General features: G+C 42.3%; 1 protein-coding gene across 1 annotated transcript; it reads left to right on the top strand.

Annotated features, from left to right (window-relative positions):
• The first annotated feature begins 810 nt into the window (after positions 1-810).
• MOGAT1 (monoacylglycerol O-acyltransferase 1) lies at positions 811-22048 on the top strand. Its single transcript, XM_027751256.2, has 6 exons — positions 811-1152; positions 11812-11990; positions 12410-12611; positions 15184-15358; positions 18607-18806; positions 21853-22048. Exons 1-6 carry the CDS (start codon positions 1059-1061, stop codon positions 22005-22007), a joined length of 1005 nt encoding a protein of 334 aa, XP_027607057.1. The 5' UTR covers positions 811-1058; the 3' UTR covers positions 22008-22048.
• Positions 22049-26425: the final 4377 nt, after the last annotated feature.

The raw sequence follows: 26425 nt of genomic DNA, 5'->3' as shown, positions 1-26425 counted from the left end.
CGTGGGGAGGGTCCGCCCGTGCCCTGCGCCCGGGGACGGAGAGGGCGGCGCGCCGGGCCCCGGCAGCGCGGCGGGCAGCTACGGCCGTGACATCAGCCGGGACCCGCGGCGCTGGGGCGGGAGGGGCCGGCGGGGAGCGGGGACACCGCCCGCGGGGATGGCGCGTCCCGGTACTGCCGCTGTGCCGGCGCTGTCCCTGTCCCCGTCCCCACGTGGCACCGCGAGTCCTGGCGCTGTCCCTTTCCCCGTTCCCACATGGCACCGCCAGTCCCGGCGCTGTTCCTGTCCCCATACGGGACCATCACCCCCGGCGCTGTTCCTGGCCCCACACTGGACCAGGAGTCCCGGGCGCTGCCGCCGTCCCCGCGGGGAAGAGGGTTCAGCCGGGGCAGCGCTGTGCAAGTTTCGGGAGTGTGTTTTTTCACTTTTCATTTTTGTTTGGGACGGTCCCCGTCACGGACACCCCGGCAGCGGGAGGAGACTGTGCGTGTGCTGGTTTAATCAGAAACGAAAGGCTTGACCCCGAACGCTGCAGGAACTCTTAAGTTCTGGGTCAGCTGCATAAGCTCTTTAATGGCAAGAGCCTTAAGCGCGCCCAGCAGCGCCGGCGCTCCGGCCGCTGCGAGAGGAAACGCCGGCCCGGACCGTCAGGGCAGTGCAGGTGCCGGGGGTGCGGACACACCTGGCTCCGCGGGCCCGGGGCTCGCTCCGATAAAGCAGCGGGTGCCCCCGCCCCGCTGCCGTTCAGGACCGGGAGCAGCCGCGGTGTCCCGGGCCGTGAGAGCCGTCCCTGAGGAGGGGGCGTAGCAGAACCAGCCCCGCAGCCGCGCCCGGGCTCCGTCCCACTGCCGCTCCAGGATCGGGTTTCCGACGGCCGGGGCGGGCGGTGCCGCCTCTCCGTGGGCAGCGCCGGCGGCGGGAGGGGCGCGTCCTCCGCCGGGGCCGCGGCAGAGCGGAGCGGAGCGGGCAGGTGCGGCGGCTGGGGCTGCGCCTGGAGCCGCGGCTGGAACCGGAGCCGGCAGGTCCGCGCCTCCCCGCGCTGCTCTCCGCCCGTCAGCATGAAGGTCGAGTTTGCCCCCATCAACATCCCCCTAAAGAGGAGGATCCAGACAGTCGCCGTGCTGCAGTGGATCTTCTCCTTCCTCCTGCTGGGTAACAGCCTTCCTCCTTCCTACCCTTGCCCCAGAGGGAAAAGGGCTAAGAATTGGCTTTTTCCGTGGCCAGCGTTACCTGTGTGCGTCGCTCTGTGCCACCCCGTGTCTCCACGTGGGTGCAGAGGCTGCGGCCGGAGGCGAGCAGCTCCCCGGCCATCCCTGGGCGGGGAAGAGCATCGCACTTCTTTCTTCTCTTAAAGCTCTGGATGGCTTTCCCTCTTTTTTTGGGTCTATTTCTTTCTATGGGTTCTTTTTCAAATATGATCCTAAAAAGCTAGTGACTGTGTCTTCACGTCGAGGTGCTGTCTAGGTTTCTGACAGCAACTTTTTACTGAACATGAGCATAAAGGCTTGTACATGACTAATGCTGTTTTCATTAGTAATTGTGTTAAATAACTTTATATACTGCAGTTCAATAAAATTCTCATTTAACCAGGTGATGAAAATTAATAGGGATCATCAAGGAACTGGCTCAAACGCAGCCATTTCTGTAAATGTCCTCACTTGCTTTGAGGAAGTGTTTGTAACAATTCTACTTGATAAACTTTTTGCACTGATTGTTCCTCTATAATTAATGTTCATAATATCTTAATAGATACCTATCACTAAACACTTATTCACAGCAGCAAATCTTATTCACATGGGTAGTTATCTTGAACTCAGTGGAATGGGTCACTTGATAAGGAAAGATAATAAGCCTTAACTCTCTCAGACTAAAGCCATGGATTGTGTAAATTGGGAAGTGGTTATCAAATAATCTGTTCTCAGGTACAGAGCAACTGATTACCTGTGCCTTACTGGAAATGTTGGAATGCTCTGCGACCCTCTGTGCTTGAGGACTTACAAGGAGAAAAGGAATGTGTGCATATCTTCCTTGTGTGTCTTACAAATATATTATCCTTCAGATGGTCTCATGTCTTTCAGATGATTTCTTTTTTTAGGCTGTTAGCCCACACATGAAAGATATGCGTATGTGGGAGAAGCATGGAGGGTATGAAGCATCTTCATAGATTTATCCTTAGCATCTGGCTGTTTTCTTACCTCTAAATTATATGTAGTTGGAGTATGAACAGTTTGTGTTTGTGTCTACATGGTAAATAGTCTGTACTTCTAATTTTCTGTTATTGAATTAGATCTTGGCAGCTGCCATTTTTCCAGTCTCATAATGCAGTGGAAGTTCAGTAGCAGTGGAAGAAAGCAATTTTTTATCCTAAAGTAGCAATGCTGCTGCAGAAAAACACATCCTTCTGAGCTTACTAGAAGTGATTGGGATGCAGAAAATCCATTCTTGCAGAATGGATTCAGAATGGTTCAGCAGAAGTAGGCAGCTGTCATCTGCAGCTGGTGGTGTTTGGGAAAAAATGTCAAGGAAAATCAACAAGGAAGTGGTCTTATGGTTGGTTATGTTTGGTATAGTGAGTACATGTGACCACGAAAAAGCAGTTTGCAAGAATGTTTGAATTTTGGTGAACAAATTGATTTTAATAATGGTTATCTGCTTGTGCTTCATGGGGATGCTTATCTTTAGGGCTATCCAAGGTGAACTTTTAATTTCATAGACGTAAGCTTTCAATCATAGTGATCTGGCCAAAACGTTTCATTTAGCTGCAGGAAAATTCAGGTGGCTGAATCCTAAATGACTTAAAGCAGTGAAAAAAAGGCTGGTTTCTGAAGTTCTGAATTGTTTCTATGTCTGGATTTTCTGTCTTTTTTTTTTTTTTCCCTACTGTGCAGATAAAATAGGGAAGCATTATCTGTTTGTAAGCTCTTGAACTCAAAAGTGACACTTTCAAATCATGGAGGGGGTGTCCCAGTACAACTGAAATACCGTGTGAGCTGATTGCAGGAGACATTTGAGATTTAGGTGTTATTTGGGGGGTTGTATGTGGCTGCAACTAGTTTATGGCAAGCAAGATCTTATGTAGATTCAGTCTGTCTTGTGTTAAATATCTACATGTGAAAACATGAACAGATAACACCCCATGATAACTAATGATTCATATTATAGATAGAGGTATTATGTTTAGAGCAGTGAATAACCAGGGGACTGTCCTAGCTCCCAAAGTTGTCCATCTAGGTATGTGGTAAGGTGCCATAACTTAGTAAAATGAACAGTAGGACTAACAGATAAAGATAACTCTGAAAATTAGTGCCCTGAATGACAGAAGCTTAATCGGTTAATCAAGTCCTTTAAATCTGGGGAGTGACATGTGAAAATGTGATTTGGCACACTGAATAAGCTGTAAGGGGTATGTGAGCCTATTATTTCAACTCGGAATTTGTAATGTGACTTGGATAGAAAGAAGACTCAGAAAATCAAGCATTGGTTTTATCTCCCTGGCTGAGAAATGTAAAAATCCCTTTCTCTCCAGGCTTGCTTTCTCGTAATGCTGCATAGTTTTCTGAGACTGTGGAATTGATGACTAAAAATGCCCTCTTGCTTGTGTGACTAAAGGCTATGCACAAGTCGATCTGAAATACAGACATGCAATAGTTGGTGAAGACTGAATCTTATCCCCACTGTAGAAAGAGCGAATCAGTCAAAAAATACTGAAAAAATAGCTGCAGCAGAATGGTACAAGCAAAGTTGTGCTTCTTCATGCAGCATACCAACTTAGGCTGGGTCTGCACTACAGATACATTACTTCTGCTGTACAGCGTAGGCAGAGTAAACATGCCTCTGCCTCAAAAAAGCTGTACAGATGTGCATAGAATTTCATTACACACAAAAGGAACCTCTTTAAAATTCTGGCTGTAAGTTCCTGTGCTTCCCTGTTCTGTGCTGCAAGCTGCCAAAGTTCACCCTTAAAGGGAAAAGACAAGTTTTCATTGTAACAGTGATTTGTCTGTTCGTTATCCAAGGGCATGACACCAGAAGCCAAAATAAGTTCTGAAATACTGGATTAGATGAGAGAAATGTCCATTCAGAGATTCCCACCGTATGCTGGCTGAAACTGCCATATGGTTTCCTATCTTACGTTCTCTAAATGCAGCAGGCCAAAAAAGTTTAGTTATAAGTTCCATGAAAAGGTGTTTTAAATGGGCTTCCCTCTTTTGAAAGAAAAGTGTTATGGTTAGTCTGGAGTCCAGAAAACTAAACCTATGAAAACTAAAAATTAGGAAATGCTGAAATGATACTGTTACTTGCAGTATTAGGCAGGTATTCAAAAGAGCTTCAGGCTGAATCATAATGTCAAGGGATTAGTGTTATACTGCTGAAACAGCAAATATATGAAGTTTTGCAATTTCATAGCACCTACCTTGGAAAAAAGCCGAAACAGACCATTTTGATAGGTAGTTTTATGACTGTAATTGCTATTATTAGAGATTCATCATCTTGGCCAGGGACTGACAGTCCTGGGGCTGGTCTGGCCCCATTCCAAGCTCGTGCAGCACCCACATCATATCTTACTGTGGAGCTGTCTGCTCTTGATCACTCTGTGCCATTGTGCAGCCCAACCCCAGGCAGAAAGGCACCTGGAGAAATGAAATCTCTGAGCCTGTAAGTGCTGGACCAACAAAGCAAAGAGGTCACATCACTCACATTTTTGTGCCATAGGTTTCATGGTACACACACACAAAAGGAGTTGTCGCTGTCAATGAATGCAATGGATGTCCCCAGTGTTTAATACGAAATCTTTGTTTTTAAGCTTGGAAATATTCTTCTCAAGAACTTTGAATTAATTGTATGTGTTTACCGCTTTGTCCAATATCCTCCTGTTAGGAAGAGGTTTTCTGTTTCTTGCACAGTAACTGGGCAGTGATTTATCCTTTGTGTGTGAGCTGTGTGCCTCAGTACTGCACATCTGTCAGTGAGGTTCAGTTTGTATCAGGACATGAGCAGTACCTAGCCAGGAGGTAGATCAAAGGGTTCATTTAAAGACAAAACCATTTAAGCAAAAAACCAAAACAACAAATGAAAACAAAAACAAAAAAACAAACCAAAACAAAAAACCCAACCAAACAGAAAACGACAAACCAATCAGATTTGACTGAAGTGCTACTTGGCAGGTGCTTTAGCCTTTAGTTTTCCTTTCTTTCTTATGTGCACAAATCAGATGACAGCATTTTGGAGAAAATAAAGCTAGAAGATGGGTTGGTGAGCTTCTCTCCTGCTAGCTTCTGTGCAACTGATGTGAAAAGGGACAGTGGAGTTTGAGCACGTACAAAATCAAATGCATAACTAGGTAACTTGGGTGGAGTGGTGGTGTCTTGGATGATGATGAGAGAGGAAAATGAGAGTTTAACCCTATGACAGAGGTACCAGTGTTTTGCTCTGAGACAAGGTGGTGGTAGGGGATGCATCCTCTAAGGCTCACTTTTGAGGTCCAGCTGGTCTTCTTCTCACTGGGGATTTAGGAAGTGACTGTTGTGCAGGCACCCCTGTGTTTACTAGCAAAATACATACAAAATGAGTATGTAATATAAGGTATACTTTAATCTGCATGAAGCCACAAAATAATATGTTGAAGACGTTGTTATATATTAAAGTACATCCTGTTTTCTAGTGATTAAACTTCCGTGCATGTAGGATGAAATAGTCTGTTAATTGAACTTGCTGGAGATAGTTTGGGGTTGTGGATCTGGCTTCCCCAAAAGAGTAGAAATGATGAAAAATTTGCCACAGGGTGAGATATTGCTGCTGGATTAATATGTGATTTCTGTGTTGAGAAAGCGGGTAATGTGCTAAAGCAAATAATAACTTTTTCCCAAAACATGCCATGGTTTTTTGTTATCTGTTGTTGATTTAATTCATCAGCAATAGCTGTCTAACTAATATGGTCTTGTTCTTCCTCAAAGCCTTTTTAAAAAAAACTCTTTCAATAATTAAGGCTCATGGAACTTAGCTGAGTTATCTTAGCAAGCAGGCTGGTATTGCTACATGGTTTTGTCAGTCTGAACTCATCTATCCATAAAATTTATTGCTGGCCCGTGGGTAGTGACTGAAGTGTGATCACAGAGAATAACAGGGTACTTACTGATGCCTGACTGACTAGTATTTCTAGGAATGCTGCCTCTGTTACCTTTGTCTTAGGGAGGGAATTTCACCATATATCTATGTATATTTGTTTGTATCTCTCAAGAATAAGAAGAGAAAATGATTGTGCTGTGTCAGGCCAGAGACACTGGCCTGGCAACCTGTGCGTGAACATAACTGACAGTGTATGCCTAAGGAGAAATAAAAGAAACAGGAAATATGTAGACTAAATCTGGCAAGCTGTTTTGGGATTTGGTAATTAGTAACTGAGGGATTTATGGTATCCAGACCACACTATCTGCAAGTCAGTAGTGCTTAATGCTCTGTATCTGTAGTTTATCAGTATTTGCCAGTGCAAGGTCTTGGGAACTGCAACCAAATTTCGGCATAAACAAACCTTCAAACCTTGCATCTTAGGGTGGTTTGTATTCATTATCACACCACTGTTGAGATACAGCTCCCTTGGGTAGGAATGCTCAAATATCCTTCTGACTGGGGCTCCCATTTGTAACCAATAACCTGACAAAGGCCCTCCACTACAGGAGACTGACACGTATTCAACGAATGCTGGCCACCTGACCACCTCAGTCCTGGAGGTGAATACCACATTCCTGTGGGCTTCAACAACTTCCCAGCGCAGTTAGTTTAAATAAATTCCCAGCTTTTTCTTTGCCATAGTTAAAAAGTGACAGCAGGTTCCTGTGCTCCTGGTGGAAATTTGTAAATTGACAGAATTGCACAGACTAGTAGGCTTTAAACAGGATAGTACTAACATTATGACTATTTTTTTTAAAAAGAGACTTTCTATGTAAAAGCTGCAGAGGCATGATACTGTTGCCCTAGCAGGTTGCCTCCTTTCAGGTGTTGCCTATTGTCTCAGATCTTACTTTGGTGGGACTGTTGGAGTCTGTTTGTGGTATTTGTTACCTCATTTAAATTTCAATCACTTTCTTTATGATTTATAAATAATACAGAAAGTATTTCCAGAAATTAAAGCTGATTTTTTTTTTTCTTTTCCAGGGTGAAAGAATCCTCTAAGCAGGGAAAGTAATTTTTTTTAATCCCAAAATCAACATATCAATGGTATCTTGAGGGATAATTGAGAAGAGCATTAGGGATGAAAACATCGCTGTGGAATTCTCTTTGTGTGTTCCCTCCAATGTTCTGTTCCTAACCCAGCTCAGAGTCTGAGATCTGAAAACTAAAGGTGTTGCATTGTAGATACATCAACATGGTTATTGAAGGATATGCCATCTTTTGTTTTGTTGTTTGGTTTTTTTTCCCCTCTGTGTCCACAGGTGTAAAAAATGAGCTTTTCACCTTGCTTTGTGTATTGGTATGCACATGTACTCATAAAGCCCAGAGAAGTACAGTATTAAAAAATCACATCTCTACTTGTGTATTCAGTAGAATGCCAGCAAAAAAAAGATGTTTTATTTATCATGTCCTTGGTGCTGAACTCTAAAAGTCTTCATCTCATTTAAGGCATAGCAAGATAATGTGTTTAGAGAAAACTTTGCTAATGGCATGTGGGAAACAGCAGGAACTGGCTGGTAGTTCAGAGCTGTCAGGCTGTGTGGAGGTTTTGGAGTGAGCTGCTTTGCACAGGTTTTTGGGGCACTACAGAGAGCCTGTAGGTAGTGCTGTTTGGATTGAGACAAGCACCCTTGGCACCTAGGACACACTTGCACTGTCTGGGCATGGCTTGTGACTGCTCTGAGAGTAACGAGAGGCTTTTCTTCTAGTGGACATTTGGTGGCCATCACATTAGATATTACTCAAACATTTTTGACTCCTTAATAACTACAAATGCATTTCGATCTTCCAATTGCGGGCATCACCTGTATTTTGTCCCCCAATATGCTGTTTTCCTACTTCCTACCTCTGTGGTATTTTAACTGTTTTATGAATTTGGTGCCCACAGCTGCAAACTCAGAGCCTGTTCAATGATTAAAGCATCAGGGGTTCAAATATTGGGCAGGATGGCTTCCAGTGCTGCTAACACTACATCCATTGTTTGCAACAGATGAATATCCACATGTTGTAAATGGGGAAATGGAGGAAAAGGGACTTGCCAACATTGGCTGGAAAACCCTATGTTCAGAGTCCCATGGCAGTGATTTTTCTTTTAATCTATATTTCCTTTTCCCTCCACTATTCCAATACACCATAGAGATATTTTTCAAAGCTTTAATTCAAGTTCTACCAAAAAATTATTCTTACAGCATACATTGGATTACATCCACGGATGTAATGATAGAGTAGAATGATGAATTCCAAGTTATTGACCTTCTGCCTGGAATTTGTTTATGAATTTGGGTAAAATGGTTGTCATTTGTTTACTCACTGTCTTGTCTGAAGGAGAAAACACCCGGTTTGTGTTTATAGGCTCATTGGGTTTGAGTCATCACTGTTTAACTCACCTTGCAGGCTGCTAATGCATTGAAATAATAAGGAGGTATGGTAAAAGGAATTTGCCACGTGTCTCACAGGGAATGCAGTAATCGACTTTGTCCTACAAGATGCTGAGCTTTCCTTAGGAAGTGCTAACAGCACACTTATCTCCCCATACCTTGCATGCACTCAGGAATGTGTTCTACCTAAAGCAAAGCATTGAGCTTGTTGATCTCGTGTATGTTTGTCTGCATAGGATTAAGTGTTGCTATCGGGGCCTTCTCACTGCTGATTTAATTAGGTCTCACAGCAAGGATGCTTTGATTAAAAAACACCTTTCAGCTACTTGGCTTGGAAACTGATACCAAAAACCCATGTGATTCTGCACTGAGCCAAGAGTGCTTCTGCAAGGAAGGCTAGCAAATATAAATACTTGACAATTTTTGCATAACAACTTGAAACTAATAGATTTATGGTGATTTAAAAAACTTCTCATTCAAACTTAAACTGTGAAATTTTAGCATCCTGTCCAGATTAGCATTCTTAGAAATTCCTGTAGTTTCAGAATTTCTTCTTCAAAGAACAGGTAGTGACTTTTCCTCAAAAGACTTCTGTGCCCTATTTTGAAGTGATGCTGGTGTGGGATTCCCAATGATTTCTCCATCTGGAGCAGTGGAATTGAGTGTCATCTTTCACCTGTGTTACTTGGCCTGCATTAGTGACGTTCCTTAGAACTTGTTGCAACTCTTGTGAGTTTTCCACATTGACTTTGGAGGTCTGTGGGTCTCAATTAGCAGTTGTATTTTTCAAGAGCTCTCACTGAAGTGCTTTTCTGTGCAAAACTGGGGTTGCCTGTTTGAGCAGGAAGCAGTGAGCTTCTGTACTGAGGAATGGAGTATCCTTCAAAATGGTAGATTTGATCCAGCTCTTGATTTTGTTTATGGTTGTTTCGTTATCGCTTCCACAGACCAAGTGAAATTCCTTATTTTTCTGCTCATATCCCTGCCATAAATGTGAATGTTCATCCCTTTCTTTTCTACTCAATCTAACCAGCAACTTTGCTTTCTCTGTCTGCTTCTGGATTCTGTGGTAGTTCTCAGTGACCCCATGACAAGATATTAATTTCTGTTCTGAAGGCACAGTCAAACTAGGCACAAGAACAAGTTGGCTGAAGTTCAGAAAAAGTAAGTATTCAGGTTGAAGGAAACACAAGAGTGTCATCAGGCCAAGTTAAGCTCTGAATTTCAGCAGTTTGAAACCTGCTTCGTCTGGGAAATCTGCTGTGAGTTTTCAATGCCCAAGTAATATCTCTTGAATGAAGGTGATCTAAACTAGGATGAGTGGGTTTTACTGTTGGTCCATCTGCTTACTTCAAAGTTTTCAGTTCTGGTGATATTTACCTGGTGTTAGCCAAATTATTGCCTGAAGTACTTCTGTTTTGGTTTGGTTTGGTTTGGTTTTTTTTGATTCTGCTCTATTTATTGGTGTTATACCAGTAAACCATGCTGAGCTAAATATACCATGAAAGCCAGTCAACTGGGAGACATCAAGTTCTACTTCTCCTCTGTAAAACATCACTGAAAAATGCCTGTTTCCTACAACTCTGCCTGTTGAGTCTTCCAGTGAGGACTGGGTCCTATTTTGCTTGCCATTCTATAAATACATGATGCTAAAGCCCTGGCTCCCTTTCAAACCTGGAATTCAGGATCTGATCCATGAGCCTGATGGGGTTTTTTGGGAGGTGTCAGAGCAAGCAGGTTGCTGCAGGGAGTACCACAGGGCAGAGAGCAGCAGGTACCTCTGTACTGCTCTTCAGCCAGTGCTCCCCAGGGCTGTTCAGGTTGCTCCAAGAGTGTAAAATTCTTCAAGTTCTACAAAGATAAAGTTTCCATAGTGTTTTCCTGAATAATTATTTAAGAGTTGAGTCCTAAAGTAACACATTGTGTTTAACGGAACAGCTTTTTCTTGCTCTTTGAATTGTGTATAATACAATTCTTATGTATCATTATTGTAGCAGGATGTACTTATGGACGGATCAGGACTTAAAACTGCTGTTGTGTTTCCATAGCAGTAGTGAACTTCCACTTAGAGTGATATGTTTAGTGGCTGAAGTGGAACCTCTTGATGTTTTGATGTGCTGGTTTAAAGGTAAACCAGCAGGGGAAATGAACTCAACTCAAAAGAGAGATTATAAGTCAGAATAACAATTTAATAAAATAATACAGTAAGTACGGTTATACAGACAAACAATTGGTTTTAACCCACAAAACCCAAATGTATAACACAGCACCCTGAGGCATGAACAGTGGTGTTCTTTGGGCCCCCTGAGTCCAAAGTAAAAGGAGAGGGGAAAACCTGTTGGTGAGAGTGCTGTTGCAGTCTGGTCAAGAGTGGTGATTGCAGTCAGGTTGAGAGTGATGGTTGCAGTCCAGTTGAGAGCGGTGATCTGCAGTCTTCCTCTGGATCTCAGGAGTGTTCTCCAAAGTTCCAAGACTCCAAGATTATATATTCTCCAGTTCAGGCAGGAATGCTCAGTACTTCCCTCAGGGAGGGGAGTTCCACAAAAGAGTGTGAGGACATGGGAGGCACCCTCCTATCTCACAGGCCTCTTAATACCCAGTTTATAGCCTGAGGAGTCAGGCTGCTCTGGGCAGAAGGTGTAAATAGTCTATTGATACCAGTTTCTGGGAAATGGCATGGAAGGCTATAGAATACACAGTTTTGGGTTACACCCATACAGTGATGAACTGGTCCCAGCTGTTCTAACTAGGACATTTGATCTTGTCTATTGTGTCTCCTTGACCACTGACAGCACTTTTGACTGGGATTAGAACTACCAGTCCCATGTTATAGGTAGAGGAACTAAGAAACAATGGAAAAATGATTGCCCAACACTGCTCTCATTAGAAAAGAGATGGTGCTGTGGTCCCCTTTCTGTTCTTTCCTTCCACAACTCTTCTTTCTTCTCACTCCCTGGAGCTTCACATCCTTGTTAGCTCCTGCTATGTCCTTTTATTCTGCCTTAGGTAAACCAGATGCTCTCTACCAAACATTAGTTACCAAATATCGTGTTGTGTAGTAGAAGGAGAAATAATAGACTGAGGTGATATACCCATGAGATGTTTCACCATCAGGGTAACAATGCAATGTGGAGTAAGTTGAGTTCAGTTTGTATGCCTTGTGAGTAACATCCATAATAAAAATATCAGGGCTGGACATTCAGGGTCTTAAAAGGAGACAAGTGTGATTAATGCTTGCTGTGGTTTCCCTTTTCGTATCTTGCAGGACAGTTTTGCTGTGGATTCTTTGTGATCCTGATCCTGGGCAACTTCTGGTTCCTTGCTGTTCTGTATCTGCTGTGGCTCTACCTCGACTGGGAAACACCATGTGCTGGAGGCAGACGGTCCCAATGGGTCAGAAGCTGGACTGTTTGGAAGTACTTTAGGGAATACTTTCCCATTCATGTGAGTAAGAGTTTTCTCACAGAACTGTAAACATTGGAACAGAGACAGGCTTGAATAGCCATGAGCATGGACAACTGTCTAAGACTCATCTTTGGTAAAAATCTAATACTTACTCCAGGGTGAACTTAACTTCTTTTTAAAACATGGGAAATCTGAGATATAGTGACAAAAAGGGACAGGGCCCGGTTTTCTGCTTGGACTGTTGGGTCACAAGATAGTGCCTCAGCACAGTAAATGCTAGACATGATATCTTGAGACACGTCTATTTAAACTTCCTTCATCTGTAAAATGGGACAATAGTTTAAAGTGCTCAGAAGAGATGAATTGTCATCGGTTCTGTGTCCTGTCAATGTGCAATCTCCGTACTTGTTGTTTTTGAGGTAAGTATTATAATGTCCTCCACTGACTCTATTTTTCAGCTTATAAAAACTTCAGATCTGAACCCAAATCACAACTACTTACTTGGCTTCCACCCTCATGGGGTCCTGGTAGCTGGAGCCTTCGGAAACTTTTGCACCGGTACAAGTTTCAAAAATTTATTTCCTGGGCTTACTCCATATCTGCATATCATGCCCATCTGGTTTGGCTGTCCCTTCTTCAGAGAATACGTAATGAGTGCTGGTAGGTAAAAGCAGAATGTCTCAGCTGTTCCTCCATATTGTAGCTTCTGCTTCAAATGTAGGGTCTATTCCTCTACTTATAAAGGTAAGTAATTTCACTTCAGAAGGATCAGTGTTGATGCTAAATTTAACCTGTATTTTATGATGAAATTTAACAAAACCATTTGGAAGGTTTTAGTAATAGTTTTGTTAAATTATACCACTGAGCTTTTTTTTCCTTTCTGAAAAAAAATTGCTGGTTATCTCTTGAACTGTGAGACAGCAGTACTGAGTATTCATTTTATGCAAGAAGAGAAGGGCATAATCATTTATAATGTTAGTCATGGAGCAGGCACTTGTGAAACAAATTCAGGCTAATCTCTTACCTGAGGGAGCTTAAAGTTTTACTCATTACAAATATCTTTCTAGTCAGATCTTAATTACTGGCTTCTGACTGAGGTCCCATATTGCAAATTTGTGTACTTTTAATTGAGATGTAAACTCTAAAAACAGGATCCTTTTTTCTCTGTTCCAAGCAGCACTTGTCATAAAGGGGTGATATTCATGACTGGGACTGCAGTAATAAAAAATAAGCAATAAAGTTGAGGGAAGAGTAGAATGACTCATGAAATCAGGACTAGCATTCCCCCACAGTGGTTTAATACAGGAGCTATTTTACTTAAATTCACTCAACTAGAGTATTTGAGTATGGTCTGATGCACAAGACTAGGTTTGGGAGACAGAGATGTAACTTTATTCCTGACTGTAACACAGGTGGTGTGATCTCAATAAGCTGTTCAGCTGCTCCATTCGTAGAAGCAGATCTAGGGGGTTGTTCAGATTAATATCAGAATTACATATCTACATATACATCATCATAGCAGAGAATGCCTTTCCAGGCAAATGTTATTTCTGAGGGGATTCTTTGAGGCTTGCAAAGTGAAGGATTGGCAGTGGTAGAATATGACAATTTTAAATAGTGTCTTTTAAACCCTGTTAAACTTCCTAGGCTGGAAGTCAGCTTTACATGTTTTTGGCATCTTGACCCCGAGGAACAAATATTTACCTGCAGGATAAGAAACAACTGCAGTAAAAAGCATGGTAAAGAATAGTCAGCATTGGGGCTCGGTTTTCACGGGTATGCAGCTGATAAACCAGAGAGGACCTTCAGTGTCATACAGGTTATCAGTCAAGTCATGGAACACAAAATCTTCTATGTACTGAAAGCCATGCTCCTAGCACATTGTTTCATCTCCCAGTGTTGTTCTGCCTGTCTCCAAAGCCTGCCAGGCTGGAGTTGTCGTTGCAGAGCTGTGCTCTGAGCGAGCAGTGAGCAGTGCCTGCATGCAGGCTGACATCTCAGCCTCAGCAGTGGGACACATTTGTCCTGGGGAAAGACAGTGGCCCTTGCTTTCCTTTCCAGAGAAGATGCAAGCTGATGTGTGAACGAGCATCACTTGAATTATTTGTGAGTCTCAGGTCAGCTGCATTTTTCAGAGTAAAAGTGACTGTGAAAACCTATATGGCAAATGGAAGTAGCTTTTTACTGAGGTCTGAACTTGCTCCAGTAGCAAGCTATTCCTCTTGGTGGCCAGCTCTCAAAACGAGGTGACAGTCATTTTTCCTTTTTTATGAAATTTTTATGATCCACATTGTAATGTCTCTGAGAGAAAAACACCCAAGCGAGTACCAGGACATCCAAAAGAGTGCATTTTGATACCAGCTCTCTAAAACCAACTACAACATCAGTTAGACTTGATCTCTAAATTATCTTTTGGATTATATTAATTCAGCACAGTGTATTTAAACACGGCTTCTGGGTAAATGGTACTACTATGAGCCTTTGAAGTAAAAATTAGGGTGCAAAGGAACTCTGGAAGGGTTAGGTGCATATCTGTTAGAAAGGGGATTTTTCAAAGCACCAAGTCCAGAGCAAGATCTAAATCATTGATAAAGGCTCATACAGCAGCGTGCCTCTGATTAGAAGTACCAGTGGGAGTACCACAAAAGCTTCATGTAGTCTGCTGTTTTAGCCTAAATAGGTTGGTGAGTGCTGGGGCCTGGTTACTAGAGAACGAGCTGTTGCAATCACTAGGAAGGGTACAAGTTCTGCTGCTTCTAATGTTGTCGGGCCATCGCCTTAAATGGAGCTGCTGCTTTATAGCTTTGAAAAGAATGAAGGGGATCAGCTTGGCACTGTAGCTCCATTGAGTTAACAAGTCCTCTATTCATTCTTTTAACCCCTCTGTGCCTGTGTTTATATGCACCTGCTGTATGGCTTTAGCTGCTGCCTCTCAGCAGTATCTGCTGCCATTCAACTCCTCTGTTCCCAGGCACAGAGTCTCTCTGAGGGGGAGTTAACGTGGCAGAGGAGCACACTGGAGAACTCAAAACTCTTGCAGTAGTCAACAGCATTTAGCTCATGAGTGTGAATCAAAGGACTTGCCTAAGACCGAATTTGTTGCAGAGTTGAACTCTGTCCTCTGTTGTTATAATTTTGAAACACAATCTAGATATTTAAAAATATTTCTTAAATTCCATTGTACTTGCACATGGAGATCCAGTGGTCACTCTTGAAATGTTTTCTCCTGAAGGAATGGTTTCTGCATCCAAGGAGAGTGTCTCGTATGTGCTGAATAACGAAGGAGGTGGCCACGCATCCGTCATTGTGATCGGAGGAGCAGAGGAGTCTCTGAATGCACATCCTGGAAGCCTAACACTGAACATCCTCAAGAGAAAGGGCTTTATTAAAATGGCCCTGAAACATGGGTAGGTTTCCCATTTAGGCTGATGTAGTAAGCATGCTTTGAATGCAGATTGATTCTTAAATATAGTTCATATTATATAAACTTAGAGTCTTTGAAAGTTACTTGTCTAAGAACATGCAGATATCTGGTACAGGAGTGAGCCTGTCCACCTAGATCCTATCTGGGAGTGTTGAAAACTCCCTTTGACTTTCATAATTTGTAAACAGTAGGTGTTATTAGCATGTCTTTTGTTTCATTTGTTTCTTGCACTAGCAAAGAGTAAGAATTATGAAACATTATTAGTAAACCTTGGCTGGTTTTGCTGAGTAGAACAAACATTCTGTTGTCTGGTCTGTAAATGGAAGTTACATTAAGATAGACTTTTCTTATCAATTTAAGCAAACAAACAAATTGAAAAGCCAGGCCCTGTTTTATTAAATCACTGAAAATCTGTGGTCGAGGAAGATCTGCTTTCACCATTATTCTAAAGACTTCCTTTTGAAGATTGTTATTTGCAAAAGTAAGTTCCTGGGAATTTTTGGTGAAAAACTAGCTTACTTTTTATTATCAAGCAGCCATCAGTGTGTAACTAAACAGAGATTGTATTATCTTTTGAGTGATTTACATATTAGAAGCTATTGTGTTTGTTCTGGACTGGTCTAGATGGCTTGTATATTAGAAATATTGGAACCAATGACTTGTACCTGATAAGCTTTCTGAAAAGCTCCCAGGATTATATATTGACATGTGAAGCAATGAGAAAGAAATACTAGTCTTGAGAAATCTGTAACAGCTTTTTAAGCTATTAACTGGAAAAAGGTGGTCTACAAGAAGAGCACTCTGTTTTCACACAGGATGCTAAGGTCTGTTCTAGAAACTGTTCTGTGTCAAAATTCCAAGAGAGTTTCTTATACGTATGACTAGGAGACTCAGAAAGGACCTGTTTGCCAATAGAAAGTAACATTTTAGTCTAATTTGCACCCAGAAACACCTCTTGTGTATTTGAATTAGAACTTTAGCACCTAAAGGAGTCTTTACTCATTTTCTGCTCAGCTGCTGATTAATTCAGTGGGATCCTCAACACTCTCAGTAGCTTTTACTTGTTTTAACCATAAAATTTAGAAGAATAGTTAGGTGCCCTTTTTTTCTCTTTTTTTTTGGCATGTTGATAAATGTCTGGTCTGTCAGATCACAAAGGCTGGTCATTATCTCTCATCTAAATTGATTTGGATTGAGAAATCAGATACACCTGTGCCTGTCGTGGCCTTGATTTCAAAAGCATCTCTAACACATAACAAGAAGATCAGGACACTTACAAAACACAGGAATGGCTGCTGTGGGACAATATGACTCTAACAGAGCTCTTGCCCAAAGATTCTGCATCCATTAATTGCTTCGGGTTTTAATGTTTTGTTTCTAAAAAGTAACAAAATGTGAAGAAAGCTTCCAACTAATGTGGCAGTGAAAGGGTAAGGGAGGCTTGCGGGACATGGATGAGAAGAGCCACCTGCCATCAGTGCCTGCACACATTCCTGGTGCTCATGAACTGCAGCATCAAATACCAAGAGAGGAAGGGGCAATGCAGAAAGCTGTCCTCTCTGCCCCTGGCTTCTGTGCTGCCAGCACTGAGAAGCTGTGTTCCTCAGCTAGGAACTTGTCAAAAGTGGTCTGAATATGTCAGCAGAAGTCCTGCACTTATGCAAAAGATATTGTGGTCCAAGGTAGTACAAATATCTGATATGGAGTGAAGAAATCTTAAAGACATGAAACAAACGGCGAATCAGCTGACTTATCTTTAGTTTCATAACCATAAGTTACTTATTTCTCTGTCTCAGCCTCCTACATAGCATCTTGCAAAAGCTTTCACCAGATTAAAACAAATCCCACAGTGTCAGGGTACTATTGCACCACACGATATTCCTGTTTGTCTTAGTGATGGAGTTAAAAGTGGAGTTTTTACATGGCCACAGTAAGTACCAGGCTTTATAATATTTCCTTTACAGGTGGATGCTGATATGTGCTCCACTGGAGAAAGAAACTTCGAGCAGACACCAGTCAGAATAGTAGGTGGGAATGATAGCCTGTGTGAGTCCTCAGGCTAAAGAAGCTGTTGAAGCAGTTGATTTTTTTCTGTACTGGTGGGTTTTGATTGTCCACAGTATTTTCCTGCCAGCTCTGTCCTCAGTGCATCCTCCATCCTCCTCAGGCATTCAGAGCCATGCAGAAATTCATCCTGACAATATTATAGCAATGCTGCTATTTTACAGTAAGGTTTTCCTCAAAGATAACGTGGACTGCATGGAGCTAAAATGTAGAAGCTAAAACTTAAGTAAAGCAAATAAAACATCTATGAATCCTTCAGAGACTACTTAGGATTACCCTGCTCTTTTTTTCTCTAAACTCTGTAGAATATTTAATGAAACTAAGCATTATTCAAAAAGCATACTGCAGTCAAGGTTTTCAATATAATGGTGGGTTTACCTGCTGGAGACAACTGCACTGATTCCATCTACCCAAGTAGTTTGTCCAGGAGTCAGTGCCTTTCCTGCCAAGCCAATTCATGAACTGAATGAGAATTCATTAGGCTGTACAAGAGCCAAAGCGAGTTCATGTAATTTCTGTGGGTAGGATTTGACCTCTGGTAATAATGGATTAAGGCTGGTGTTTTCAAAGAAGTCTGGAAGAAGCAGGATTTCACTGGGAACTGGACAGCAGAGGAGAACTTTGGCATTGCAGTCATGTCTGTGAGGATGTCTGTTTTTTATCATGGCTTTTAAGCTGAAATCAAGGGCATGCATTATGCCAGTCAAAAGACAAAGGCAAGCCAAGATCTGGTTTTGATGCCACCCAGCTGGGAGCATTATAAGGTTAGAAATGAGGCTTCTTTGCTTCCCAATGGAGAAAATGTAGTGCAGCAAGTGTGGACTTGCTGAAACAGAAGTGGATAAACTCGTACTTATGATATATACAATTACTCACTTTTATGATTACGAACAGTCATAACAAGTTGCAATAGGTACAACCAAACACTGCCAAAAGCTAGTTGCTAGTTGTATGCCTATCATTTTTTTTTTTTTTTTAAACACAAACCACCCAAGGCATCAAAAAGCAGCTGCACATCAGAAGAGTTGAGTGCCTGTTGCTGATGAAATCTAAAGCTGCTGAAGCTTTCTGTGCTGGGTATTGTGAAACTGTTTCCACGCTGCTGATGTGAACTGCAGTGTGAGTGCAGGCTGATGTGGGGTTCTCAGTGCCCTCTTTGTTTTACAGAGCTCATCTGGTTCCGGTGTTTTCCTTTGGGGAAAATGAACTATTCAAACAAGTTGCAAACCCCAAAGGCTCGTGGCTCAGAAACATACAGGAGAAGCTGCAAAAGATAATGGGCTTTGCTTTACCCCTGTTTCATGCTAGAGGAGTATTTCAATACAGTTTTGGCTTAATACCTTACAGGCAACCTATTCATACTGTTGGTAAGTTCCCTGTGCCTTTTCTAATGTTTTTGCAAATGTTTAGAAATTCATCAGTGTGCTGCTTTATAAATTTGTTATAATAGAAAGAATTGATTATTGTGCATCTAAAACCAGTATGTGAGATTTAAACTATTTTTCTTTAATTGCTATCCTTCCCAGTTAAAAGGGGAGGTTTTCTTCTCCCTTTCCCCTTTCTGCCCTAGGCCATATCATACTCTTCATTCTCAGTTACTCCCAGGCTTCTATCCTTAGCAATCCACAAAGAAACGCAAGGGTTGTCCAGTCCATACCAGAGGGATGCCACGGCTCTCCAGCTGTTGCTGTGGATTCTGGATGCTGGAGTTATTATGTTAGAAGCCCAGAACCTTAATTTCTTAGCTCTGCAGAGAAGTAGCAGTTGGGTGATGCCACCACAGCAGTGCTCTGGGGCAAGGCTACTGGAAGGAACTTGTGTGGTCCTGACCTGGTGTTCATCAGGACAGAGGGAAAGACGGAGGAGGAAAGGGAGAGGGCACCTTGCAGCACCTCTGCCACAGCCCTTGGGCTTTGCAGGTCTTTAGGATGTTTCCTTCCCTTTTGGTTTTTTCCCCATGGAAAGATCCAGTCATGTTTACTTGTGAGTGTTCATGCCAAAACAGGCAGTTTGGAAGAGTGTTTTTCCCCGAAAGTTTTCATTACTGGTCATCTCTTCTCACTGGAGTGAGGAACTGAATATATTTTTAAGGGCTTTAACTAGTGCTATTGACAACCACACTTTTTTTAAAAAAAAAGTGATGCTGGGCATCATGCAAAAGCAATACTTCTCTGTCTTTATACTTTTTGACAAATAATTTTTTGCCAGATTCTGACTGGAGTGAGCTAATGAAGCCTTTTTCCAAAGAAAAGTAAATCAAGCTTTTCTGCTGTTCCACAAGGGACATTTAATGTGGCCCTCCCTTTAATGGAGGGATGATTTGATTTTAGTATGAAGCAAATAAAAATGTTTAAGACAAAAATGTATCTCTTATGTTAAATTTCATGCAGATCTGTGTTTTATCACTTCATGCAGTTAAATATTTTGAAAAGATTTAATTTTTAAAACCCACGTTGTTCACAGGTAGGCTAAAAATGTCACTTATTTTAAAGCCAGAGAGTTAAGAAAGCATTGGAATGAGATGTATTGGATGACCTAAAATGTATTTTCTGCAATTTTTCCTTTGGCTGATGACATTGAGACTGTTCTGAAGCTTAAAATGTCTTACTCCGAGTCAAATCATCTTTGAAATATTTACTGCAAGTGCAGAGGTGGTCCCTGGCAAGAGCACAGGAGTGCTACAAATCAGCAAGACCAGAGTCTTGCAACAGAACTCATAAGATCTGATGAAATCCTTTACCTTTATCTTTCCTCATGTTTGAGAACTGTCACGATGTCCTTGGGTCCTTGGAGGTGTGTGTGGGTTATTCTTGGTATGGCTCAACATGGCTTGGAAAGCATTGGCTCTGCTCCTGAGAGCTGCAGAGTCACAGTGAGCTCTACCTGAGCCAGGTTCACAGATTGCAGAGTATGCTGAGTTGGAAGGGACCCACAAGGATCACCAGTTAGCTGTGTTGACAGCGTTTTACTCCTGGTTCAGAAGTCATGGATCCTAAAGCCATTCAGCTAAGCCAAGGTTTGTGCAGTCTGAGTGGTTTGGGCTTGATCAGTACTTCTGTTTTTCCTGAAAATTATTTCTGCTTTTCAGAAATAGAAACAACTCTCAAATATCAAATTAAGCAGGTTTCTTAAAGCTGCACATAAAATTAGGGAGATGAGTGTAGTTTCTAATTCCACAAGAAATCTCCACTCTTGGGAGAAGAGGCTGTTGCAGAAGGGCTTGGGGTTTGTTTGCTGTTTCCAGTCTTGCTTCTGGAAATCCTGTATTGTATGTATATTGATTTCATACCCCCTAAGGTATTGCTCAATCCGGGGCTGGGTTCCCAGTCCTATCCACGTAAAGTCTGAATTTCAGCACCACACAGGGCCTGAGAGCTGTTGGCAGCTGAAGCTGCAGCAGGAAAATGCAGACTCAGCCTCTCTGTGGTTCTGGCTAGGCTTCCCTATAGTCAACACCATCCAATTTGAAGTGGCAACATCTCTTGAAAGGGATTTTCAGGTGCCTCTGGAAAAGCTCCTGGGAGTGCTTTTAACTCTCTGCTTTTCTACAGATTTTCTTTGTAATCCAGGTTTGGGTCTTGGTGCCTCCAGTGCCAGAACAGCTGTCAAAATCTGCAGTGATTGAACAACACAGGGAAGACTGAGATCATGGGAAGCTTCTCTTAGCACATCACAGGCTTTTTAACAATAGCTTTTTGTAGAGGAGGAGACTGCCCTCCGGACTTCCATGTTCCCTCTTGCTCTCGCTCTGATGGAGCAAGTAGCAGGCTTTGCAGTACCTGGAGAACATTTTGGTTGCAATTACATTTGTGGGCAATGGATGGTTCAGAGACACCTTAGAGGGTCTGGGAGTTTACATGCTACCGTAGGCTGAGGTCACTGACAACATTTCTGGCGCAGTGATACCCATTCTGTAAAAAAATGGAAGGTAACTGTGTTTCCTGCAGTCCTGTTTTGTGACTGTGTGGTTGAGGGCACCACTGTTGTCTTAGGCATGTCCCACACACTGAATAGCTTCAGTATTCGCATCAGAACAGAAGACTGTGAGAAAGTACATTTTTTAAATACTATGTTGAACTTGTGGACAGCACGTAACCCGTGGGATTGTATCTTGCAGTGTAAACTGCTCCTTCAAGTTAGAACTTAATCCCCTTCTCACTTGCTCTTTTGCTGCCAAACTGAAATGGTGGGGGTTTTAACTGATTTTACCTGAACTTCAGCAAAAAGCAAGTGAAAAACCAGACCCTGGACTCAGGTTTGTGAAAGGCAGGATCAGGCCCCATGGCAAGAGAATTATGCTGTGATTCTGCCATCTCCCTGGGAGCTGCGTAGCATCTGTTACAAGAGGGACAGCAATTCTAATTTAAAAGGGATGTCAATGAAGCTAATGCTGCTGTTGTGTTTGATTTGCAGTGGGAAGCCCCATCCCTGTGAAACGGAACTTGAACCCCACCACTGAAGAGATTGATGAGCTACATGCATTGTATCTACAGAAACTAAGGCAATTGTTTGAAGAACACAAAAGAAATTATGGGGTCCCTGAGCATAAATCTCTCATCTTCGAATAGCAAATTACAATTGAAATTCCAAATCTCATGGAAAGAAACAGTATCTGCTGAAAGATATCTTTGTTGCAATCCATATTTTGCAATCTGTAATTATCCTTATGCAAGGAATACTTTTAAGAAGGGATTATTAGATGATTTTTTGATTTTTATCTTACCCTTGGGTGGGGGGGAAATCTTTGGGATATAAGCCTCAAAACCAGTGCTGTTTTGAGTTGTCCTTTTAGGTTTATCTATACCAGAAATGCAAGTGAGACATCTCACACAGATCTTCTTACCACCATGGTACCTAACCATAGCTTGAGCACAGGAAATTGCCCCAGCATGAGATCATGAGCAGGAAAACTATAAACCCAAGAAGTCTTTGATTAGAAGTTAAGAGACTTTCCAGCATTTATCAAATGTGGCATCAGGTTGTTCTCTGAGTCCCAGAAACCCCTGCTGCTCTTCCACAGAAATGAAGGTGTGTGTTTTCAGCAGATGGGTATTGTAAACCATTTACATGAGAATTCAAGAATAAATAGGAGCTTTCAGCCCTGAATAGGATATTGGCAAAGATGGTTTGTCTGAGTTAGGAAGCAAAGCAAACCTTCTGTTTGGAGGAGAACAGTGTGTTGAGCTTTTGTGCACGTGTGTGTGCTGGGTGGTGGGAAGCACTGAATGATGTGACTTTTTGGGACAATCAGTGTTTTGAATCATCTGTTTGATAGTTCCAGCTTCAGAGGAGATGGCAGGCACAGGACAGGAGAAGTGAGGGAATCATGTGAACTTTACACCTTGTGCAAAGTAAAAATGATCTTATGTCAAGTACTTGCACAGAAGGAGGGGGAGCCCCGTTTGCTCAGTCTTGTTCTGAATCTTCACCAAGGAAAATGTACTTGATAATGCCTTTTTCTTCCCCACTGACAGATGTGGGGAAGTATGTGTAAAGCTGCTCTGCAGTGTGACACAGCTGCAATGCCAAGGCAGTGTGAGCACAGCTGTAGGGTGCAGCAGGTTAAGAGGAGGCTTTGTATATAAACCAGGTGCCTAAAATTGTATCCTAAATGTGGATATCCATTTCAGAAAAAAAGGAAAAAAATCCAAGCCAAACTGTTTTTCAGTTAAAATGCCTAGGTGTTGGAGATTACGGTGTGTGGAGAGAATTGTAGTATATTACTGAATTTTTTATGAGATAAATTCTTGTGTTTCTACATACTTTCTATCTGCATGTGGACTTTGCAGATCTGATATTAATGAACAATTTGTTTTGCTTTAAGCAGTTTTGGTGCCTGAATATGACATCGATTAGGTGCTCTGGCAAGTTGTGCACAGGGTTGTCAGGCAGCCTGGGGCATCTGCAGATGGTTCAGTTCAGCACTGGGATGCTCCAGGAATAGCAGGACTGGGCACATTGTGTGCTTGCTGGGCTGGAGGCTTCTTAGAAGAAACACAGTTGGGACTTTGGGAACAAGGTAGAACTCTGTAAAGAAAATATCTTAGCAAGATGAAAATGTTTAAAGAAAAGAGTGGAAAGATCTCAACTCTGTTACAGAGTGAACTCCTAATGAACCAAAGCTCCAAAACCAAACAAGTATTTGCCAGACAGAGCAGATGTATGTGTTCCAAAAAACCCCCCAGCAACAAGTTGGTTTCCTCAGGAGAGCTCTTCCTTTTAGTGTATGGATGTGGGCAACAATGCGCCAGCGAATCCCGCTCTCATTTTCTCTTGGACAATAGGGTCTTTCTGGGAACCAGGGCTGGAATTTGCACTGCCTGAAGAAGCCCCTCTTCCCTGACAGACTGCTGTAAATGTGCCCATAATTCACCTCTACTTGAGCTTTCTTGCTGCCATATGTGTTTGCCCTCCCTTCCCGTGCCTTTGCTGCCTGATGATCACTGTGGTGTAGGCATCTTACTTCCTCACTCTCTGTCCATCTTTCCCTGGGTTGAGATCTCTGGACTGTCTGTGCATGGAAAATATTGAGTGGTGTCTTCTCATTCAGCAGAAATGGGTTTTAGGAACAGGGTTTGAGAAGAGGAAGCACTGTGACTGTACAGGTTTGACAGGAGTTTAAGATCAGGATTGTTTCAGCACTTGGAAGGGCGTGTTTCTAGGGAGGTCAAACACAGCAGGTTTTTCCTGGGCTGAGATTTGTAGGGTCCTAAGCATGGTACTAAGTGATGAGCCCTGAGCAGTCATTTTTCCTTAACCAGCTGTGTGAAATTTCCTTTGGATCTGTTTCTTTGCTGCCTGCCCTGATGAGTAGTGCTGATTATTCATGAAAGAAGAATTTGAAGTCCATGTCAGCCTGTTCTATCCTAGATCATCTGCTCTAATGAGATATTTCCTCTCATTCTGTTTGTTCTTTTTACATACAACCTGAGCTTCTATATCATAAAGTAATGTAAATTTAAAAACATTAACGTTGAGGTTGAGGATGGAAAGTAACAATGGATTTTTGTCGATCAAATTAACCAAAACTTCTAGGGAATATGCATTATTTATTATTATTATTATACTGATCTGGGGGCAATATCTGGTCCAGAGAGTACCTTAAAAACAGGCTTACCTGTGTTTTCCCTGAGAAAATTATCTGTGGGCTCTGAGTACCATCCATAACTGGCATAGGTAGAACAAGTAGGGACTGTGTTACTATGACTACTGATATTGTCATTGCTTTGTAACACAGGGAGATGGAAAAAAGAAAAAAGGAAAACAAGATCTCCAAGCTACTTAAATGTTTATTGTTGCTCAATAACTGCTGCCTGTAGTTTATAATGGTCCTTCCAAACTACCTTTCATTAACCAGTTGTCTATAGGACTACTTTAAAATAGAATTTCCATCTCTAAACCTGGTAGACATGGCATCATCTAAAAATTTTACTGTGTTAGTGTGTGGATTTGTAAAGCAGACTCACAATACTGAGCTTAAAGGCCAGACTCATGGAAGCCAGAGACTCATTTTGGCCAGTGAAGGCACCAATCCCACCACTGCTGCAGCCACGAGGAGGCTGCCCATGTTTGTTGGAGTAACACAGTCTTCATTTGCAGTTCATGCTGGACAAAGCAAGAGCCAGTAGGAATGGTGGCACCCCCTCCCCAGCTGTGACTAGAAGAATTGGGTAGTGCTTAGATTTCTGATGGGTTGACCACACTGATTGGGGTCTGCTTCGTGGTGTGTTTCTCTTTGTGCCTTTTAATGCCATAGGTAATCCCAGGGAAGGGATTTTAATGCCACAGGTAATCCCATTGACAGAGATGCTCTGCCTCTATACCATGCAAACGCTGCTTCCCCGACGTGCTCAGGATAACAGTAACTGCCTGTTCCCTTGTGTGTGAACATCTCTGTGCCAAATTTTGTTTACAGAAAGTCAGTCCTCAAGTATTTTTACTTTGTGAACTACAAAGCATCTTTTACACTTTGTAACTTTTTATGGTGCCTGTAAAATATGAACATCAATTGTTTCAATGATAGCTGTGGCAAGATGTGAGATAATAAAGGTTTGTATCAAAGTGGGCTTGTGTTGACTGAAATTCAGATATGTACCACTGCTCCTCAGGGGGTCATATGTGCTCATAGCATGCTGAGAAATCAGGGGGCAGGGAAGGTGGATGGATTGCTTGCTGCAGTCTCCTGAAGGATCACCAGAAACCAGGTTCCTGCTGGGGTTCCAAAGGATCTGAGGAACAAGTGACCCACAGCAGGGAAGGGCTGGGCTGCAGCAGCCCACAACCAGGAGCTCAATGCCAAAAGGGCACAACAGGGAAGCTAGAGCATGGGAAGGTGGGCAATCCCCTGAGGAGCTGGTGAAATAATAGTTTTTGGAGTTGAATTCAACTTCAGTTTTAAGACAAGTTTGAATTTTACATGAAACTTGCATCAAGGAGTCCAAAAGAAAGAAAGAAGAACAAACCCCAGAAAGAAGAACAAACCCTGCAGAGGCTCTGCTTAGCTCTAGGAACTGGAGAACTAAATAGCTGTTGGAGTAAAAAATGTGTCGCATTTGTCTTTTGGGAAGAGGAAAACCACTCACAACAGTGATGTACTTAATGTTTGGGTTTTTTTAAGTAGGGCAATGTTACACAGCACTAACAGCTGCAGTGACAAGTGTGAATTCCAAAGCCTAGGAAAAGCTAATTGTATTTTGTTACCATTTTAGTACTTTCTTTGTGCAATGATCCCATCTTGCATCTCAGTATACTGTAAAGAGGAAAAATGGATAAAAAGTGGCCTTGGATTGCTTTGAAGTAGTCCCATTATGTGTGTGCATGTGTAAATTGGAGGTGTGGCATGGTTCATCAATGGATCAAGATCACATCCTGGTTTTGCTGAAATACTAGAAAGAAGCATGTTATACCTGTAAAGCAAGAAATGGAGAAAAACAAGGAATGAAGAGGAACTGGACATTCATGCTTCTCAAGGTGCTGCAGCAACACA

Source organism: Pipra filicauda, unplaced genomic scaffold, assembly GCF_003945595.2.
Source record: "Pipra filicauda isolate LSUMZ 115617 unplaced genomic scaffold, ASM394559v2 scaffold505_size606005_pilon, whole genome shotgun sequence".
Lineage (NCBI taxonomy): Eukaryota > Metazoa > Chordata > Aves > Passeriformes > Pipridae > Pipra > Pipra filicauda.
This window is presented reverse-complemented; position numbering and strand designations above follow the sequence as displayed.

Excerpts from the sequence above, each read along its gene's own strand:
- MOGAT1 (XM_027751256.2), top strand. The coding sequence starts at position 1,059 with ATGAAGGTCGAGTTTGCCCCCATCAACATCCCCCTAAAGAGGAGGATC. Across the intron at positions 11,991-12,409 it reads GGGAATACTTTCCCATTCAT|CTTATAAAAACTTCAGATCT; the intron begins GTGAGTAAGAGT and ends TCTATTTTTCAG. Across the intron at positions 18,807-21,852 it reads GCAACCTATTCATACTGTTG|TGGGAAGCCCCATCCCTGTG; the intron begins GTAAGTTCCCTG and ends TTTGATTTGCAG.